Here is a 14619-nt window from a genome sequence, read left to right as displayed (position 1 = left end):
AACCATCATTGATTCATATATGGCAGTGACACTAAAGCATTTATCTATGTAAGTGATATTGATGTATACTTTTTTCTTATTGCAAACAGCCCTTTCCTTGGTGTAGGCAATATCCCTGGCTTAAAAAATTGAGGTTTTTACAAGATTACAGAACTTTAAACTCTTTATGAACTTTCATGATGTTTAAAGCATGAATGTTCAACTTCTTGTGGAAAAAACCCACATATGAGAAAACAGTTGTATCTGAGAAAAAGTAGACTTGGTCAGTACATAGGAAAACAGAAGTGTAAAACAGCCTTTTTCTTTCTGCAGTGGAATGTCAAGGATTACTCTGTAGTAGATTTAGATTCTAAATAAGGGGAGGGGATTTGTATAGAAAATCTTCAGATATGAGCCACAAGTCACATGACATAAATTGTCTTTCTCTGTAGCATATCAATGATTCTGCACCTGAAGTAAGAGATGCTGGATTTGAAGCGTTAGGCACTGCCTTGAAAGTAGCTGGAGAGAAAGCTGTGAATCCATTTCTAACAGATGTGGACAAACTAAAGCTTGATCGCGTGAGTATTGTTATAAATATGGTAAAAAAGGCTCCATTTATCCATTTAAGATGCATCTTAGGCTAGAGAAGGTGAAAAATAATGCTTTAGCCTAGTTAATTTCAGCACAGGTTTTTGAATGTGTATTTTTTACTTAAATGTTACTGGTGTTGCAGGGAATCTGAAAATCTCTTCATTCTTATATAAAGTATCTGGCTGTATTATCTATGGGATGGGTTGTGAGGTTTAGTTGTGGCTTTGGTTGGTGCTATGTGGAGTTTTGTTTGTTTTTTAACACTTCCTTGTCTGAAACAAGATTTTAGGTCAAACTATATGGTCTAATTTTGTATTACTACATAGGATTTGGTATTAAAGGCTTGCTTCCCAACAAAGTTGTTATATTTTTGCATAGACTGGCAGGTATGTTGATTGAATGAAAGGTTTTTTAGTTTGAGATGCTCAGACTTTGTCTTCAAGCATCTATGAGTATCAGTAGGATGTCACGGTTTTCTTAGTATATAAATGCAGTTCATTTTGAATTAGGAGAATTATTTTGGCAATACAGCGATGGTTGATGCCACTGACTTGTTAACCTTACTTTTGAAGGAGCTTCAGATAATATTGGAAAGTAAACTACTTACTCTTCACATTTTTTCCACCGTAGTCAAGTTTGAGCCACTGCTGGTAAAGGGACACTGTGCATCCAATTCTGGTAGCTAAATAGCTTCTTTCTACCCCCTCCCCCCCCAACACTTTTTTTCCCCCCCCACTGCTTCACAGATTAAAGAGTGTGCTGAAAAGGTGGAATTGGTTTATGGTAAAAAAGCAGGAGGAGCAGCTGAGAAAAAAGAAGGCAAGCCTGTTACTGGAAAGACCACTGCTGTTCCAGGGCCTGCAGGAGATAAAGAAACAAAAGATGCAGCAACCAAACCAGGACCAGTGAAAAAAGCATCTGCAGTGAAGGTGAGAGGTGTCTGACAATCACTGTCTGTGATTGCATCAAATAGTTACTTACTGCAGATCCAAGGTAGCCTGTTGAACATTTGCCTCTACTGAGCTTTCACTGTCCTTTTGCAGGAGCAGGTGAGCCTAACAGCAAAAGGAATCTGACTTTCTGGGAATGTAATGAAATCTCAGTTTTTAATGATACAAACTGTCTTGACACTTATGTCTTAATACCAGACTTTGATTTTGAAAGAGTGATAAAAGACTGGAGGTATTTAGAGGAGCCTCAGATGTTATAACATTGATGTGCTCTGTGATATAATAATACTTGGCTGAAGTCAACATTTCTTGTAACTAGCAAAGTTACTGGTTAAGTATTGGGTATTTTTTCAGCATAATTTTTAGTTTTTTAGTTTGCTCCTTTGTATATTTTGAAGTAGTTTGAACTATTAGCCTGTATTTCTTTCGTATTATTCTTTGGATTTTAAAAATTGACTGCAGTAGATGTCTTTGTAATGTTACGTAGTTCTTCAGGTGGAATACCTGGAAGTGAATTGAAGAACAGATAAAATTTTTTTTTGATACTCAGATAACCTGAAAAAGAGACACCAGTCACAAGTTTAGTATCTAACCAGTATCCATAGGAAAACATACAGATTAAATCATTATTTCCTGAACTTTCTCAAATATGTCATTCTTTCCTTTTTTATCTTCCATTGTCCTGTTATGTTTTGTAAAGCCTGTAGTCTAAAAGCAATATATTAATTAAATAAGCTTTAGCTGATCTCGGCCTGCAGTTGTTATGCTATTAGAGAGATGTATTTTTCTGACATTAGAATATAGAAGTATAGTATAGGAAAGACAGCAGTTCTTTTGCTATCTGAGCTAGAGACCTGTTTGATCTTGGCGAACTTGTCCATTTACTTTCTAGGCTGGGGTCCCACCGAAGAAAGGCAAACCAGCTGCAGCTGCAGGTACAGGAGCTGCTGGGCCTAAAGGCAAGAAGGGTCCTGAGACCAAAGAAATCTTTGAGTCAGAGCTCTCTGTGAGTATTCTGCTATTCTCTGAAATACAAAGCCCCCTGTATGGAAAGATAGTAGCTTTGGTTAGTCAGTTCTTCAGGTACCACAGAGTTTTTCATTGAGGTTTTTTGTTTTTGTTAGGAGAAGGGAAAGCAGTATGTATAAATTTGTAACTGGTGAAATGGGACTGTGGTAAATACACCTGTTGTTCAGGCTGTTGTTGGCACCAGGCCATTTAAGACATAAAGCAATAAATCATGCTTATACCCTGTGACAGGGGTGTATTGTTGTCCCTGACATAGGAAGAGATGATTATGAAAAAAACAGCGATACTTCATATGTAATTTAGGACACGTGATTTGCTGAAGGAGTCTGGTATTGAAAGCCTGAGAATACATTATTCTGGAGTTTACATTGAAATCTGAAGTGAAAAAAAGTAATAATTAAATGAACTAATATGTTTTGTGCTGTTCGTACCAAGTTATATTTCAAAAAAATTACTGAATTCTGCATGCTAGCTGACCATATACCTACTTTCTTGGTAGGGAACTGGACAAGCTCATGAATCTGTGGCTCAAACAGTACCAAAAAACCTATTAAAGCTTTGCTAGATGTATCTGCAATATATCTAGCATATGGTTTGGACTGTCAATCCAAGCCACAGTTATATTTGGAGTGTTGCTTAGAGTGAATAACTTGTATTATGTATCCAGCTTATATTGTTAGTTTTACAGTAGAAAATGAGAATACAGTTCCTGAAGGTGATGCAGACACCAGTGAAACAAGGGAAGTTTTTATCACTAAATAACATTCATCTTCCATTTTGATAAAATGGAGACAGAAGATGGGTCTTTTGTCTGCCCTTATCAACTTCTGATTTGTTGTTGTCAGTGTCTACTCAGACTTGATCCAAAATTACCTTGCAAATTTTAGATTACCTCTGCTTGATTCTTTAAGCAGATAGTTGGTGTTCAAGATTAGTTTTAACTATCTGCAGAGTTTGTTATACTTTCCAGAGATTACTTTTCTGTTGCAGTACAATTTTAGCAGCTTTCTAAACCCATAAGACCCCTAAACCACAATCCATACTAAAATCTTTCAATCTACAAGAGAACCCTTTTCCTATTTTGTAAATGCACCACAGTACAAGGGTCAGTCCAGTATATTACCTGTCCTTAAGGTTGCTGCCCCCCTCTGAAGGGACCCAGTGGAGTATTAACCTTGTTCTGATCTGGCTGCAGATAGAAGTATGTGAAGAGAAAGCTGCTGCTGTCCTTCCAGCTTCTTGTATCCAGCAGTTGGACAGTGGTAACTGGAAAGAGAGGCTTGCCTGCATGGAGGAGTTTCAGAAGGTATGTTTGGAACAGTTGATAAGAGAGGCAATAGGAGAAAGAGAAAACAAGTAATAATTTCTTTAGCTCTTTAGGCCTGATAAGTCTCCTGAAATACTGACCATTAGTGGTTATATGTCAGCACTTCAGGTGGACTAAACAATACTTGAAAAAGCCAAATGGCTTATGTGGTTTAAATTCCATAACATTGGTGTAGTAAGTATTTTACCTTGGACAGTTGTGCTTTTGTCAAAAATAGTTGTATTTTGATTGAGAATACTTAGAGGTATTTTTAAAACTCCAAATAATTGTAAAGCTTGGTCTCAAAGACAGCTAGGTTTAAACAAAAAGTTTTGGAACAGCTAGGCCAGATCTATTGCAAAGAAGTTCCTGCTGTTTGTGTGTTAGGCAGCAATTGATTATAATCAACTATTTATCAGTTGACATTTTTATGTTTAAAGGCTTATGAAGTACTAGCAGTCTTCACAGCTAGTGGAAAGTGCTTCATGTAGTCACAAACAAAAAAAAGCTTCAACTGTAGATGTACAAGTAGTTCATACCATTATACCAGTACAGTAATGACTGAGCTTTTAGTATTTTAGTGGGAAAAGTGACCAGCTTCAGTTGAGAAATGGTGACTGGCTGCATTGAAATGCTGCTGCAGAAGCCTGCTTTATTGAAATATTGCCATTTCAATTGAATTAATAAGCCTAACAGCTAAACCCCAGTCATTTAGATCATAGTCGGGCTTAATCTCTGCTGTGTAGTCAACATTCCAACATGAAAGCTCCGTAATATACTTTATCTTAATAACAAAAAGCAGCTTTTTGAGGGGAAGATGGGCTGTTAGGGGATTTTGTTTGTTTGTTTTTAATTAAGTGTTAAATTCCTAGCATTGGAATGGCCAATAGTGATTGTTAATGAAATTTGTTGAAGAACATTAAAGGAGTAGTGATGTGAATGCTATAGGTTAAATGTTGGTTCAGTACCTCAGACTCCTTGTAAAAGTAGCTCTTTAGGTAAATTATTATGCTGAGAATTTCTCTAATTTAATTCAGTATTAAAAAATACTTTGAGGACAGTTGAGAATTTCTGTTAGTTTTGTATAATTTGTGACCCACTGACTAACTTAATGTTTATCCTTTAGGCTGTTGAGCTTATGGAAAGAAGTGAAATGCCTTGCCAAGCCCTAGTAAGAATGCTGGCCAAGAAACCTGGTTGGAAGGAAACAAATTTTCAGGTAATACATTATCCTTTAGTAGCTAAATAGTCAATTTCTGTTGATGTAAAGCAGTTTCCAACTAAAAGGCTGTAATTTCGTATGTCACTGTGGCCACTTTTCTGTCTGTAATCAATGAGAAAATAAATTTTCAAATTGGATTTTATCTCTGAGAGTTGAGACTCTAGATGTCATCTACGGTATCTAAATATTGTCTTTAGGTGTGTATGTATACATGTGAATATATATAAGCATGTGTATATATAAGTTCTAAAAGTAGATAATGGCAGCTCAGTGTTAATGGTTGTGTATGTGATATGATAGTTTGTATTTGTGTGTGTACTCAGTTTTTGTTTATAGACACACAAAACACCTGTGCATGTGCACAAAATATCTGTGTGCATAACTACTTCTCCATATTCAAATGTGTGTATATATGTACAAATAAAAGTTTTGTTCATATGTTAGTATTTACCCACAAATCCATATAATTCTTATATGTATCCATAGATATATAGAATGAGAAAAAATAGTCTAAAATACACAAACACATGAGTAACTTTGTTGCTGTTTTGGACATTGCAGGTGATGCAGATGAAACTGCATATAGTTGCATTAATTGCACAGAAAGGAAACTTCTCCAAAACTTCAGCACAGGTTGTGCTGGATGGTCTTGTAGACAAGGTCGGTGATGTGAAATGTGGAACTAATGCAAAAGAGGCCATGACAGCAATAGCAGAAGCATGTCAGTTGCCGTGGACTGCTGAGCAGGTGAGTGAGCAGCAAAGGTATTCTTTGAGTAAATAAAATCAGAAATAATATGTAGGGTGTCTTTCAGTCTGAGGAGTAAATCCCAAATCTTTGATTTTTCTCTGTTGCATGAAAGTGATTTGTTTGCTCTCAAGATGCTTCCTGAGGCAGAAGTTAAATATATATTCCTCTGAAGTTGAAAACAGAATCTTAGGATGGTTTGAATTGGAAGGGACTTTAGAGATCATCTAGGTCCTCCCACTAGGCATAGTTAGGGATACCTTCTACTAGAGCAGATTGCTCAAAGCCCCATCCACCCTGGCCTTGAACATTTCCAGGGATGGGGCAACCACAGCTCTTCTTTCAGTTCAGACCCATTCCTCTTGTCCAACCACTGTATGCACTTTTCAAAAGTTTTCTTGGAGGACTCCAAGTACTAAAAGGAGTACCACAAGCCACAAAATCACCCTAGAGCCTTATCCAGGCTGAAAGATTCCAATTCTGTCAGCCTTCCCTCATAGGAGAGGTGCTTCATCCTTTAAATCATGGTGGCCCTGCTCTGTACTCCTTCTAACAGATCCATGTCCTTCTGGTGCTGAATGCCCTAGAACTGGATGCAGCACTCCTGGTGGGGTCTCACAAGAGCAGAGCAGAGGGAATCCCCTGAGAATCCCCCCCTCACCCTGCTGGCCACACTGCTTTTGCTGCAGCCCAGAGCACAGTTGACTTTCTGGGCTGTGAGTGCACATGGCTGGGTCGTGTCCAGCCCCCTTGGAGGGGCTGGGTGCTCTCTCTTGCGCACGTTCTCTCCACTCCTCCCCCAGCCTGTGTTGATACCAGGAGTTGCCCTGACCCACATGCAACACCTTGGCTTGTTGAGTCTCTTCAGGTTTCCATGGGCTCACTTCTCAGGCTTGTCCAGGTCTCTCTGGATGGCCTCCTGTCCTTCAGGTGTGTTAACTCCACCACTCCACCAAGCATGTTTCATCACAACCTTGCCCTCAGGAAGCCCTCAATCCTTTTGTCTGTCATTTATGGTGTTAAATGGCACTGGCCCTATTATGGATCCCTGAGGGGTGCTGCCTGTCATTCATGTCCATCAGGACTCCGAGCCATTAAGCACTACCCCCTGGATGTGATCATTCCACCAGTTCCTTACCTGCAAGAGTCTACCCATGAAATCCATGTTTCTCCAATTTAGAGAGAAGGATGTTGTGGGAGACCTTGTCAAAGGCATGACAGAAGTCCAGATACATGGTGTTTGTAACTGCACTGATGTAATTGCTCTGTCATAAAAGGCCATGATGTTGGTCAGGGAGGATTTGCCCTTGGTGAAACTGTGCTGGCTGTCTCAGTCACCTCCCTGTCCTCCATGTGATTCAGCACAGCTTCTGGGAGGATCTCTTTTATGATCTTCCAAGGCACAGTAATAATGAATAATTATCTAATGCTTTTTCTAAAAAAGCAAGTAAGAATCTGTAAAAAAGGTGTCTCTGGCTACCTCTAAGTACTTCAGGAACTTCTGGTTCACTTCAGTTCCAGTTGTATCCTGCTGCAGTGATACAGTTGCTTTTTCCTTTTCTATAACCCCAGCTTTTTCTGTTCACTTGCCCTGTGTTTTTTTGCAGGTTTCTTGACACGTGGTTTGCCAGTGGAAGTTTACACTTAATTTTCTTCTATTCCAGGTTGTAGCTATGGCTTTCTCTCAGAAGAATCCTAAAAACCAGTCAGAAACTTTGAACTGGCTTTCAAATGCAATTAAAGAGTTTGGCTTTTCTGGGTACGTCTTTTAGAGAAATGTGAATGAAGATGTTTCTAATATGGAACTAAGGTTCTGATAATCTAAACTCCAGTTCCTTAAACTCTGATGCTAGCCATGTTTTTCTGGCTCTTAAGTATATAATTTAAAGTATCTGGCATTACTAGTACGATGGGATCTGATTGCACTTCTAGCTACTTTACTCATCACTCGATCTTCTCTGAAGAGCATTTGTCTTAAGGTACTTACAGGTGTGGACTGGGCACAGAGCTGTGGCATTGCATGTCTGTTACACTCCTACTTGCATACACCTGCACCCAGGTGGACCACTATACATTTTATAATCTAAAATTAAAAACCACAACAACTGAATCTGACAACCTACAGAAGAGTGCATAACCAGCATGCCTGTTAATCTCCTTGGGAGACATTGTGAGGTTGATTACAGGTGGATGATGTTTTAGCTGTTATTAACAAAATAGCTGTTATTATGTCTGGCATTGTGAGTGTGAGAAATTATTTCTCCATCAGAACCAGGGATAGCGTGCCTTAATTTTTAATCACTAGTCATTTAACTGAATGTGGTTAAGCATGTATAATAGAGTTTTATCCTGAGTAAAAATCTCTAAGCAAGGAAAACATCAAATATCACTTTATTTGACTACTTGGGCAGTTACTATGCCTGTCTTGAGATATTTTGTGGCTTTTAAATAGATAGTGACATTGATTAAGTCTGGGAAATAAACTCTTCTTTAGTAAATTCCACGGAAAATATATATTTGCAATCTGGAATGTATATAGATGTGTTATGAGGATAGCAGTGTTTGAGGCTGCACAGATAATATAGAAGATACAGGAATTTAAACCTTCCTTTATTTCTCTTGTAAATATACTTTTGAAAAATCTGTCTTTTTCTGGAAGATCATGAGACTAACAAAAAATAAAATTAAAAAAAGAGACCCCCCACAACAGTAATATACCCTCACTTTTATTGTGTAGTCATGTTTCAGACTTAAAATGTTTCTAGATTCATTCCTCAATATTTCAGTCCTAGAAGTCACGTGGATTATGTAGTTTAAGAAACTTTCCTGCTGTGATTAATAGCAGGCTTTTGTATAAATTGTTTACTGATTGATTTTCACAGTAGGCTATTCTCCCATCTGATCTTTCAGTAGTATTTAAGCAGCTACTATCTACACTGTACCTGTAATGATATTTTATGAGTATGCATGTTTTCTGCATCTGTGTAAACCTGTCTAGGAGTATCTTTATTTAACATACTGTGATGATTTTGTTTGTTGGTGCTGTTTCTTGTGTTTTATTTATGGGAGACATCTTTTTTCCACAGATTGAATGTCAAAGCTTTCATCAGTAATGTGAAGACAGCTCTTGCTGCAACTAACCCAGTGAGTAAATTTAGAATTTTAATCCTGAATTATTATTAGTCCTTAATTTGAAGACTGAGTGCTTTTTCCTCTTTTTGGCAGGCTGTGAGGACTTCGGCCATTACATTGCTTGGAGTAATGTATCTTTATGTGGGACCTTCTCTGCGAATGTTTTTTGAAGATGAGAAGCCAGCCCTTCTCTCTCAGATAGATGCAGAATTTGAAAAGGTATGAAGTGGAGCTCTCTTGCTACCAAGTGTCATTAAAGCTACTTTGAAACTTCAGTAGCTGGAGTTTGTAGTAATACTGTGGTCTAACCCTTGGGCTTGTAATTGAACAAGATTTAGAAGACTGTGCATAAAGGCTGTAAATGCATTATGAGTAGTCAGTTTTTTCATTATGAACTTTAAAAGTTCCCGGGTTTGTTTGAATAGTATAATGGTTTAGAAGTCTGCTGTCCTGATGCAGTGCATTCATATCATATAAGTGGTTCTGGTTTTAATGTCAAATTAAAAATTGTAAAATTGTTGTTTCTGATTTTGTGTTGCTTGCAGATGCAAGGACAGACAGCACCAGCTCCAACTCGTGGCATTTCCAGGCACAGCGTGGGAGGTGGGGATGATGGTGAAGAAGAAGAAGAACAGGAGGAGATTGGGAATGATGTTGTGGATCTCTTGCCAAGAACAGATATTGGGTAGGTTTGTATTCTAGTACCTGAAGATACACTGCCGCTGCAGTTCAAAACTTTGCATTTCTAACTGCTTTCTAAGCAGAAATCTATGGTCTTAAAGCACTCAAATACTAATAGAGATATCACTAAGTAAACAGGCACTTTACCTGTTTTTCTCTTGCAGTGATAAGATTACAGCGGAATTAGTGTCTAAGATTGGGGATAAAAATTGGAAGATCAGAAAGGAAGGTCTAGATGAAGTGACAAGCATAATAAATGAAGCAAAGTTCATTCAGCCAAACATAGGAGAACTTCCAGCTGCTCTGAAGGGTCGTCTCAATGACTCCAATAAAATCTTGGTATGTTTTTTAAAATCCTGTTGTTTCCAGCTTAAAACTTAAGGTAGTCATGATTCCTGAACCTTGCTTATTACTGTGTGGTCACTTTCAATGTCATTAAGTCAGCAGTTGGAAAATAGTGAACTGTATGTTGCCAGATCATATATTTGCCTATTTTAATAAATATTTGCCCTTTGTTTCATTTTAAAAAAACTTCAAATGAAAGGAAAAACTACCTTTACTTTTAATGTAATATAAGGACATCTTAAAAGAATTTGACTAATTGCTTCATTTGTGACAAAAGTGAATTGTCCCTTATTTGAAAAATGTTTTTACTTGAAATTTGCTCAGAATATGAAAGTATTTTTTTAATTTTCAGTGTGATGAATTTGAAGCCTGGAATAGGTTTCATTGAGCAGGCATTCTAAAGTAAAAGCTTTAATATATAGCAGTATCTCTTTTCTCTGTATAACTGGGAGTTTTTTTGCATGAATGTTTGTAACACTGCTGTATTTAAAACCTTTTTATTCCTTATGTGCAGGTGCAACAAACACTGAGCATTCTTCAGCAACTAGCAACTGCAATGGGCCCTAATATCAAACAGTATGTGAAAAATTTGGGGATTCCTGTCATTACAGTTCTAGGAGATAGTAAGGTAGGACAGACATCATGATCTCTTTGCTTTTTGTGTATCTAAGCTATGCCTGAAAGGTGGTTGGTAGTTAAAACTTCCTTGGAAGCTTGCCAATGTTTTTAATAAGTTCTTTCCTGAATGATGAATCTGGCTTTTAAATGAATGTGGTGACTCTATGCGTATTTCTGCTGCCGGAAGTACAGTATTTTAGACACTGAACAGGTTTGCTTGGTAAAGTTCCTTGTAGAATTTTTAGTTTATCACTGTGGATTCCAGTACACATTGTTGTTGTCTTTGTCGTTGTGTAGGAGACTTTGAGCTGTAGGTAGACACAGGACATTTACAACTGACACTGACGCTTGTATAAATAACACCAGTGTCGAGTTTGCCAGGATGCTGTGTCAAAACCAAGCTTAGGACCATAGGAAAAGAGCTATTTGAAGCGATGGATAAAAAGGCTTGGGAAGGTTCCAATATCTTTTGCCAGAAGTCGTGGGCAATTATTATCAAAGGTGGCATACTTCAGCTGTCTCTGCTTGGAATGTGAATAGGAAAAAGAGCAGAAGCTGGATCTACCTGTCATGAACAGTGGAAAGACTTGGACTGGTTCTAGGGCTAGATAAAAATTCCATGGTTCAAACTGTTTTCTCTTAAGTGTCTTCAAGATCTGAGATTTTATGTGACTGTTCAATTTTTTTAACTCACCAATTATCCTGAGGTAACAACAGTGAGCTCCTTTTGTAGGGTCATAGAACTTTTTGGGTTGGAAGGGAATCCCACTGCCAATGCAGGGACACTTTCCTCTAGACCAGGTTGCTCAGAGCCCCAGACTGGTAGGAGAGTTGCAAGTTTAAAGATAAGACCAATTGGTTGCAGGTTTAAGGATAAGACCAATTGTAATTAAGTTACATTGTTAGTAAAATGCATAACACTGACATAACTTGTAAGCACTATAATGCTGACAGAAGATGGATGCTTGTTTGAACACTCTTACTGTGGTAATGTTTTTTAAAGTACTTCAAGTGCAAGATTTAACTAGTTTATCAAATTTAAGTTTTTGAAGATGAGGATGGTCCATTTTGGGTCCTACTTCAGTATGTTTATAGTGGACCCACTGAATAATTGAAGAAAATAATCAGCTTGAAGCATGAGTGAAGACACATCAAATTTGGGTGATGGGAACCAAGACCTTGTCAGAGAGGCTGATGACCATGTGTTTATCTGCAGCACATGATTTTTGTTTTCCTTAATGAGATAGAAGATGGGAGAAGTTGGTAAAGCAAGGATGCTGACTTCTTGTTTACATATATGCTTAGATGTTACTTCTGAATTTATATGGGTCATACTTAACTAAATGAGTCTGCTATGTTATTAGCTTTCCTCAGAAATTCAGCCTACAGGAGAAGGTCTTATGTATAAAGTCATATTTGGACTGATAACATTTTAAAGAACCATAGTTGTTAAATATTCCATCTGACTTCTCATAACTTCATATAGCTGCTTCAAAAAGGGGTGCTGTTCTAAATTTTGCTTGGAAAAAACAAGATGGAAGTTGGTAGGAATTAGGGGCTCCCTCATTCCTGATTTTGCTCATGTGTATCCTAAATGAGAGTGTCTAATAGAAGGCTCCATAATTCACTTGCCTTGATTTATGAATGTGCAGCCTATTTAAGCACTATATAAGTCACTGACATTATTTTTTTGGCCTCTTTGAGAGTTAGACTCCCAGAATTGTCATCAGTGAATGGTAGCATATAAAAGTAATTTTAGAGATACCCTTTCCCACTCCTTATTTAACTTATTTCTAAAAAATTATGGTAGATTTAATATAATGTCTGATTGGGGGATTGCTGCAGCTGATATCACTGAAATGAAATTCTTCTGAATCTTAGACTTCTCAAGCTGCAAATAAAAAAAGATGTCAAAGCCTGTGATGTGGAAGCTTTTTGCCTTCATAGGAAGGATGACTATTGCTGCTTCTGTCATAATCTTCTGACCCCTCTTTAGGTTTATTCTTTATAAATCTTGTTCTTGCTGCAGAATAATGTTCGTGCTGCTGCACTGGCAACTGTGAACGCCTGGGCTGAACAAACTGGCATGAAAGAGTGGTTGGAAGGGGAAGACCTTTCAGAAGAGCTCAAAAAAGAAAATCCTTTCCTAAGACAAGAGGTAGGCTTCTGTCAAGTAAACTTCTTATGTGTGTCAAATCAAAATAGCCTTATGTGCTATGGATTGTTTATCTATGCAGACTGAGTTGACACAATGCTACCATTATATGGGAAAACAAGTAGCTGTGTATTTGTTCTGACATAAAATTGTTAAACCTTAATAACAAGCCAATAACAGGCCAATAACAAGCTTTCTTCCTGAATGATACCTGTCATTTGGACTTCAGTGCCTCTAAAAATGTAATTTCTGTCTGTTTTGATTAGCATTTTAAGAGCTAGTTTGTGAACCCTCAAATTCACCACGGGATGGAACGGGAGACATTAAAAAGAGTGGCTGAAATTCTATTCTTTTCAAAAGGAAGAAATAGCCTCCAAAGAGACCAGGCTTAAAGTTTTAAGATAGTTGTGTGTTAACATGCTATACTTTTAATTTTTGTATTTGCTGATATGAAAATTCATGTTGTTGAAGAATATCTGTCTGAAAAGTGTTTGGGTGGGGTTTTGCTACTTACATTGTAGAATGTAATAGTATGTGAAGGACTGCTATTCAAACTCTTGTGCCTTGACACAGCACTGTGAACACTTCTTTAAAAGCTTTTATTTTAAAACTTTCAGCTTCTTGGTTGGTTGGCTGAGAAGTTGCCTGCCCTCCGTTCTGTTCCTTCTGACCTGCTCTTGTGTGTGCCTCACCTGTACTCCTGCCTTGAAGATCGAAATGGGGACGTGCGCAAAAAGGCACAGGATGCCCTGCCGTTCTTCATGATGCATCTGGGCTTTGAGAAGATGGCAAAAGCCACTGGCAAGCTGAAGGTACTTCTGTTACAAAGATTAGATCATGTGATCTTGAATGTACGAATATTAAGTCCTATTCACAGTCTCATGACATGCTGTCTTGAGTCATGTAAGCTTGTCTGCATTGAGTATTCTCAGGGAGACTGAAAATAGTATCAGGAGCTGTGAGCTAGAGGTTTCTCTGCTTCAGAAATGATTACTGCCATTACAAGCTTATTACTTCAAGAGTTTGCTATTTATTCACTCTGATATTCTTCCGAAAAAAATCTACTTGCAGATAGCTTCCATACCAGTTCCTGTCCCACTCTGCCTTTCTACTCATATTTTAACATGATGTCTAGCAGTTTGGTTTGGCTTGTGGACCCCTGAGTGGGGGTGACTAGGCACTCCACTGATGTCCAAAGACCACTCACCTAGAGTGAGTTTACATATTTCCCATAGATCTTGCAGAAGAAACTTTAAGGAAAGATGTTTTAACTTAGAAAAAAAGTATCTGAGAACAATTATGTGTTAAGATGACCATCCTCCAAGATGCTTAACAGAGCATGGATTGTTTCAAACTAATTTTGGTTTTGTTGTCTGTAGCACATATTGGAAAGATTAGTGATAGACATTATTAAATCTATCACTTCTTTTTTGCACTTTGTTCTCTAGCCAACTTCCAAAGACCAGGTACTGGCCATGCTGGAGAAAGCCAAAGCCAACATGCCAGCCAAGCCAGCTCCTCCTGCTAAAGCATCTTCCAGAGTAGTAGGAGGAGGAGCAGCTTCAGCCAAATTCCAACCTGCATCAGGTAACCTCTCTGACATTTTGGGAAATGACTGAGAAAATGGTGGGTTTTGAAGCTTTTTGACATGCCAGAGGAATAAACATACTTATATGGAGAAGAGGTATTTAGCATAGTTAGGGTTCTGGTCTTTCTTGCATTTGAATCAGCTTCCAGTGTAGGAGGGTGTTTCCTTTCCACACAACCATCTGTCAGCTTCTATTTGAAAACTTGAAAATATCTACTTGCTATTGAAGCTAAAAGCAAGCTGGGCTAAAGGGGGAGATTTTTTTTCTAATAT

General features: G+C 37.9%; 1 protein-coding gene across 8 annotated transcripts in view; it reads left to right on the top strand.

Moving 5' to 3' along the window:
- CKAP5 (cytoskeleton associated protein 5) overlaps positions 1–14619 on the top strand; it is a 51408-nt gene that overhangs the window by 20301 nt on the left and 16488 nt on the right. For all 8 annotated transcript variants that reach the window (XM_064424759.1, XM_064424762.1, XM_064424761.1 and 5 more), the window contains exons 12-26: positions 432–560; positions 1320–1502; positions 2416–2529; positions 3748–3858; positions 4985–5077; positions 5642–5827; positions 7492–7586; positions 8914–8971; positions 9053–9178; positions 9505–9644; positions 9805–9979; positions 10500–10613; positions 12633–12761; positions 13376–13570; positions 14207–14345. In XM_064424759.1, coding sequence (XP_064280829.1) covers positions 432–560; positions 1320–1502; positions 2416–2529; positions 3748–3858; positions 4985–5077; positions 5642–5827; positions 7492–7586; positions 8914–8971; positions 9053–9178; positions 9505–9644; positions 9805–9979; positions 10500–10613; positions 12633–12761; positions 13376–13570; positions 14207–14345 — 1987 coding nt within the window. The remainder of the gene's footprint in view (positions 1–431; positions 561–1319; positions 1503–2415; positions 2530–3747; positions 3859–4984; positions 5078–5641; positions 5828–7491; positions 7587–8913; positions 8972–9052; positions 9179–9504; positions 9645–9804; positions 9980–10499; positions 10614–12632; positions 12762–13375; positions 13571–14206; positions 14346–14619) is intronic.

The sequence above is a fragment of the Passer domesticus genome, chromosome 6 (assembly GCF_036417665.1).
Source record: "Passer domesticus isolate bPasDom1 chromosome 6, bPasDom1.hap1, whole genome shotgun sequence".
Lineage (NCBI taxonomy): Eukaryota > Metazoa > Chordata > Aves > Passeriformes > Passeridae > Passer > Passer domesticus.
Note: the sequence above shows the minus strand (reverse complement) of the source record. Positions and strands in the feature narration are given on the sequence as shown.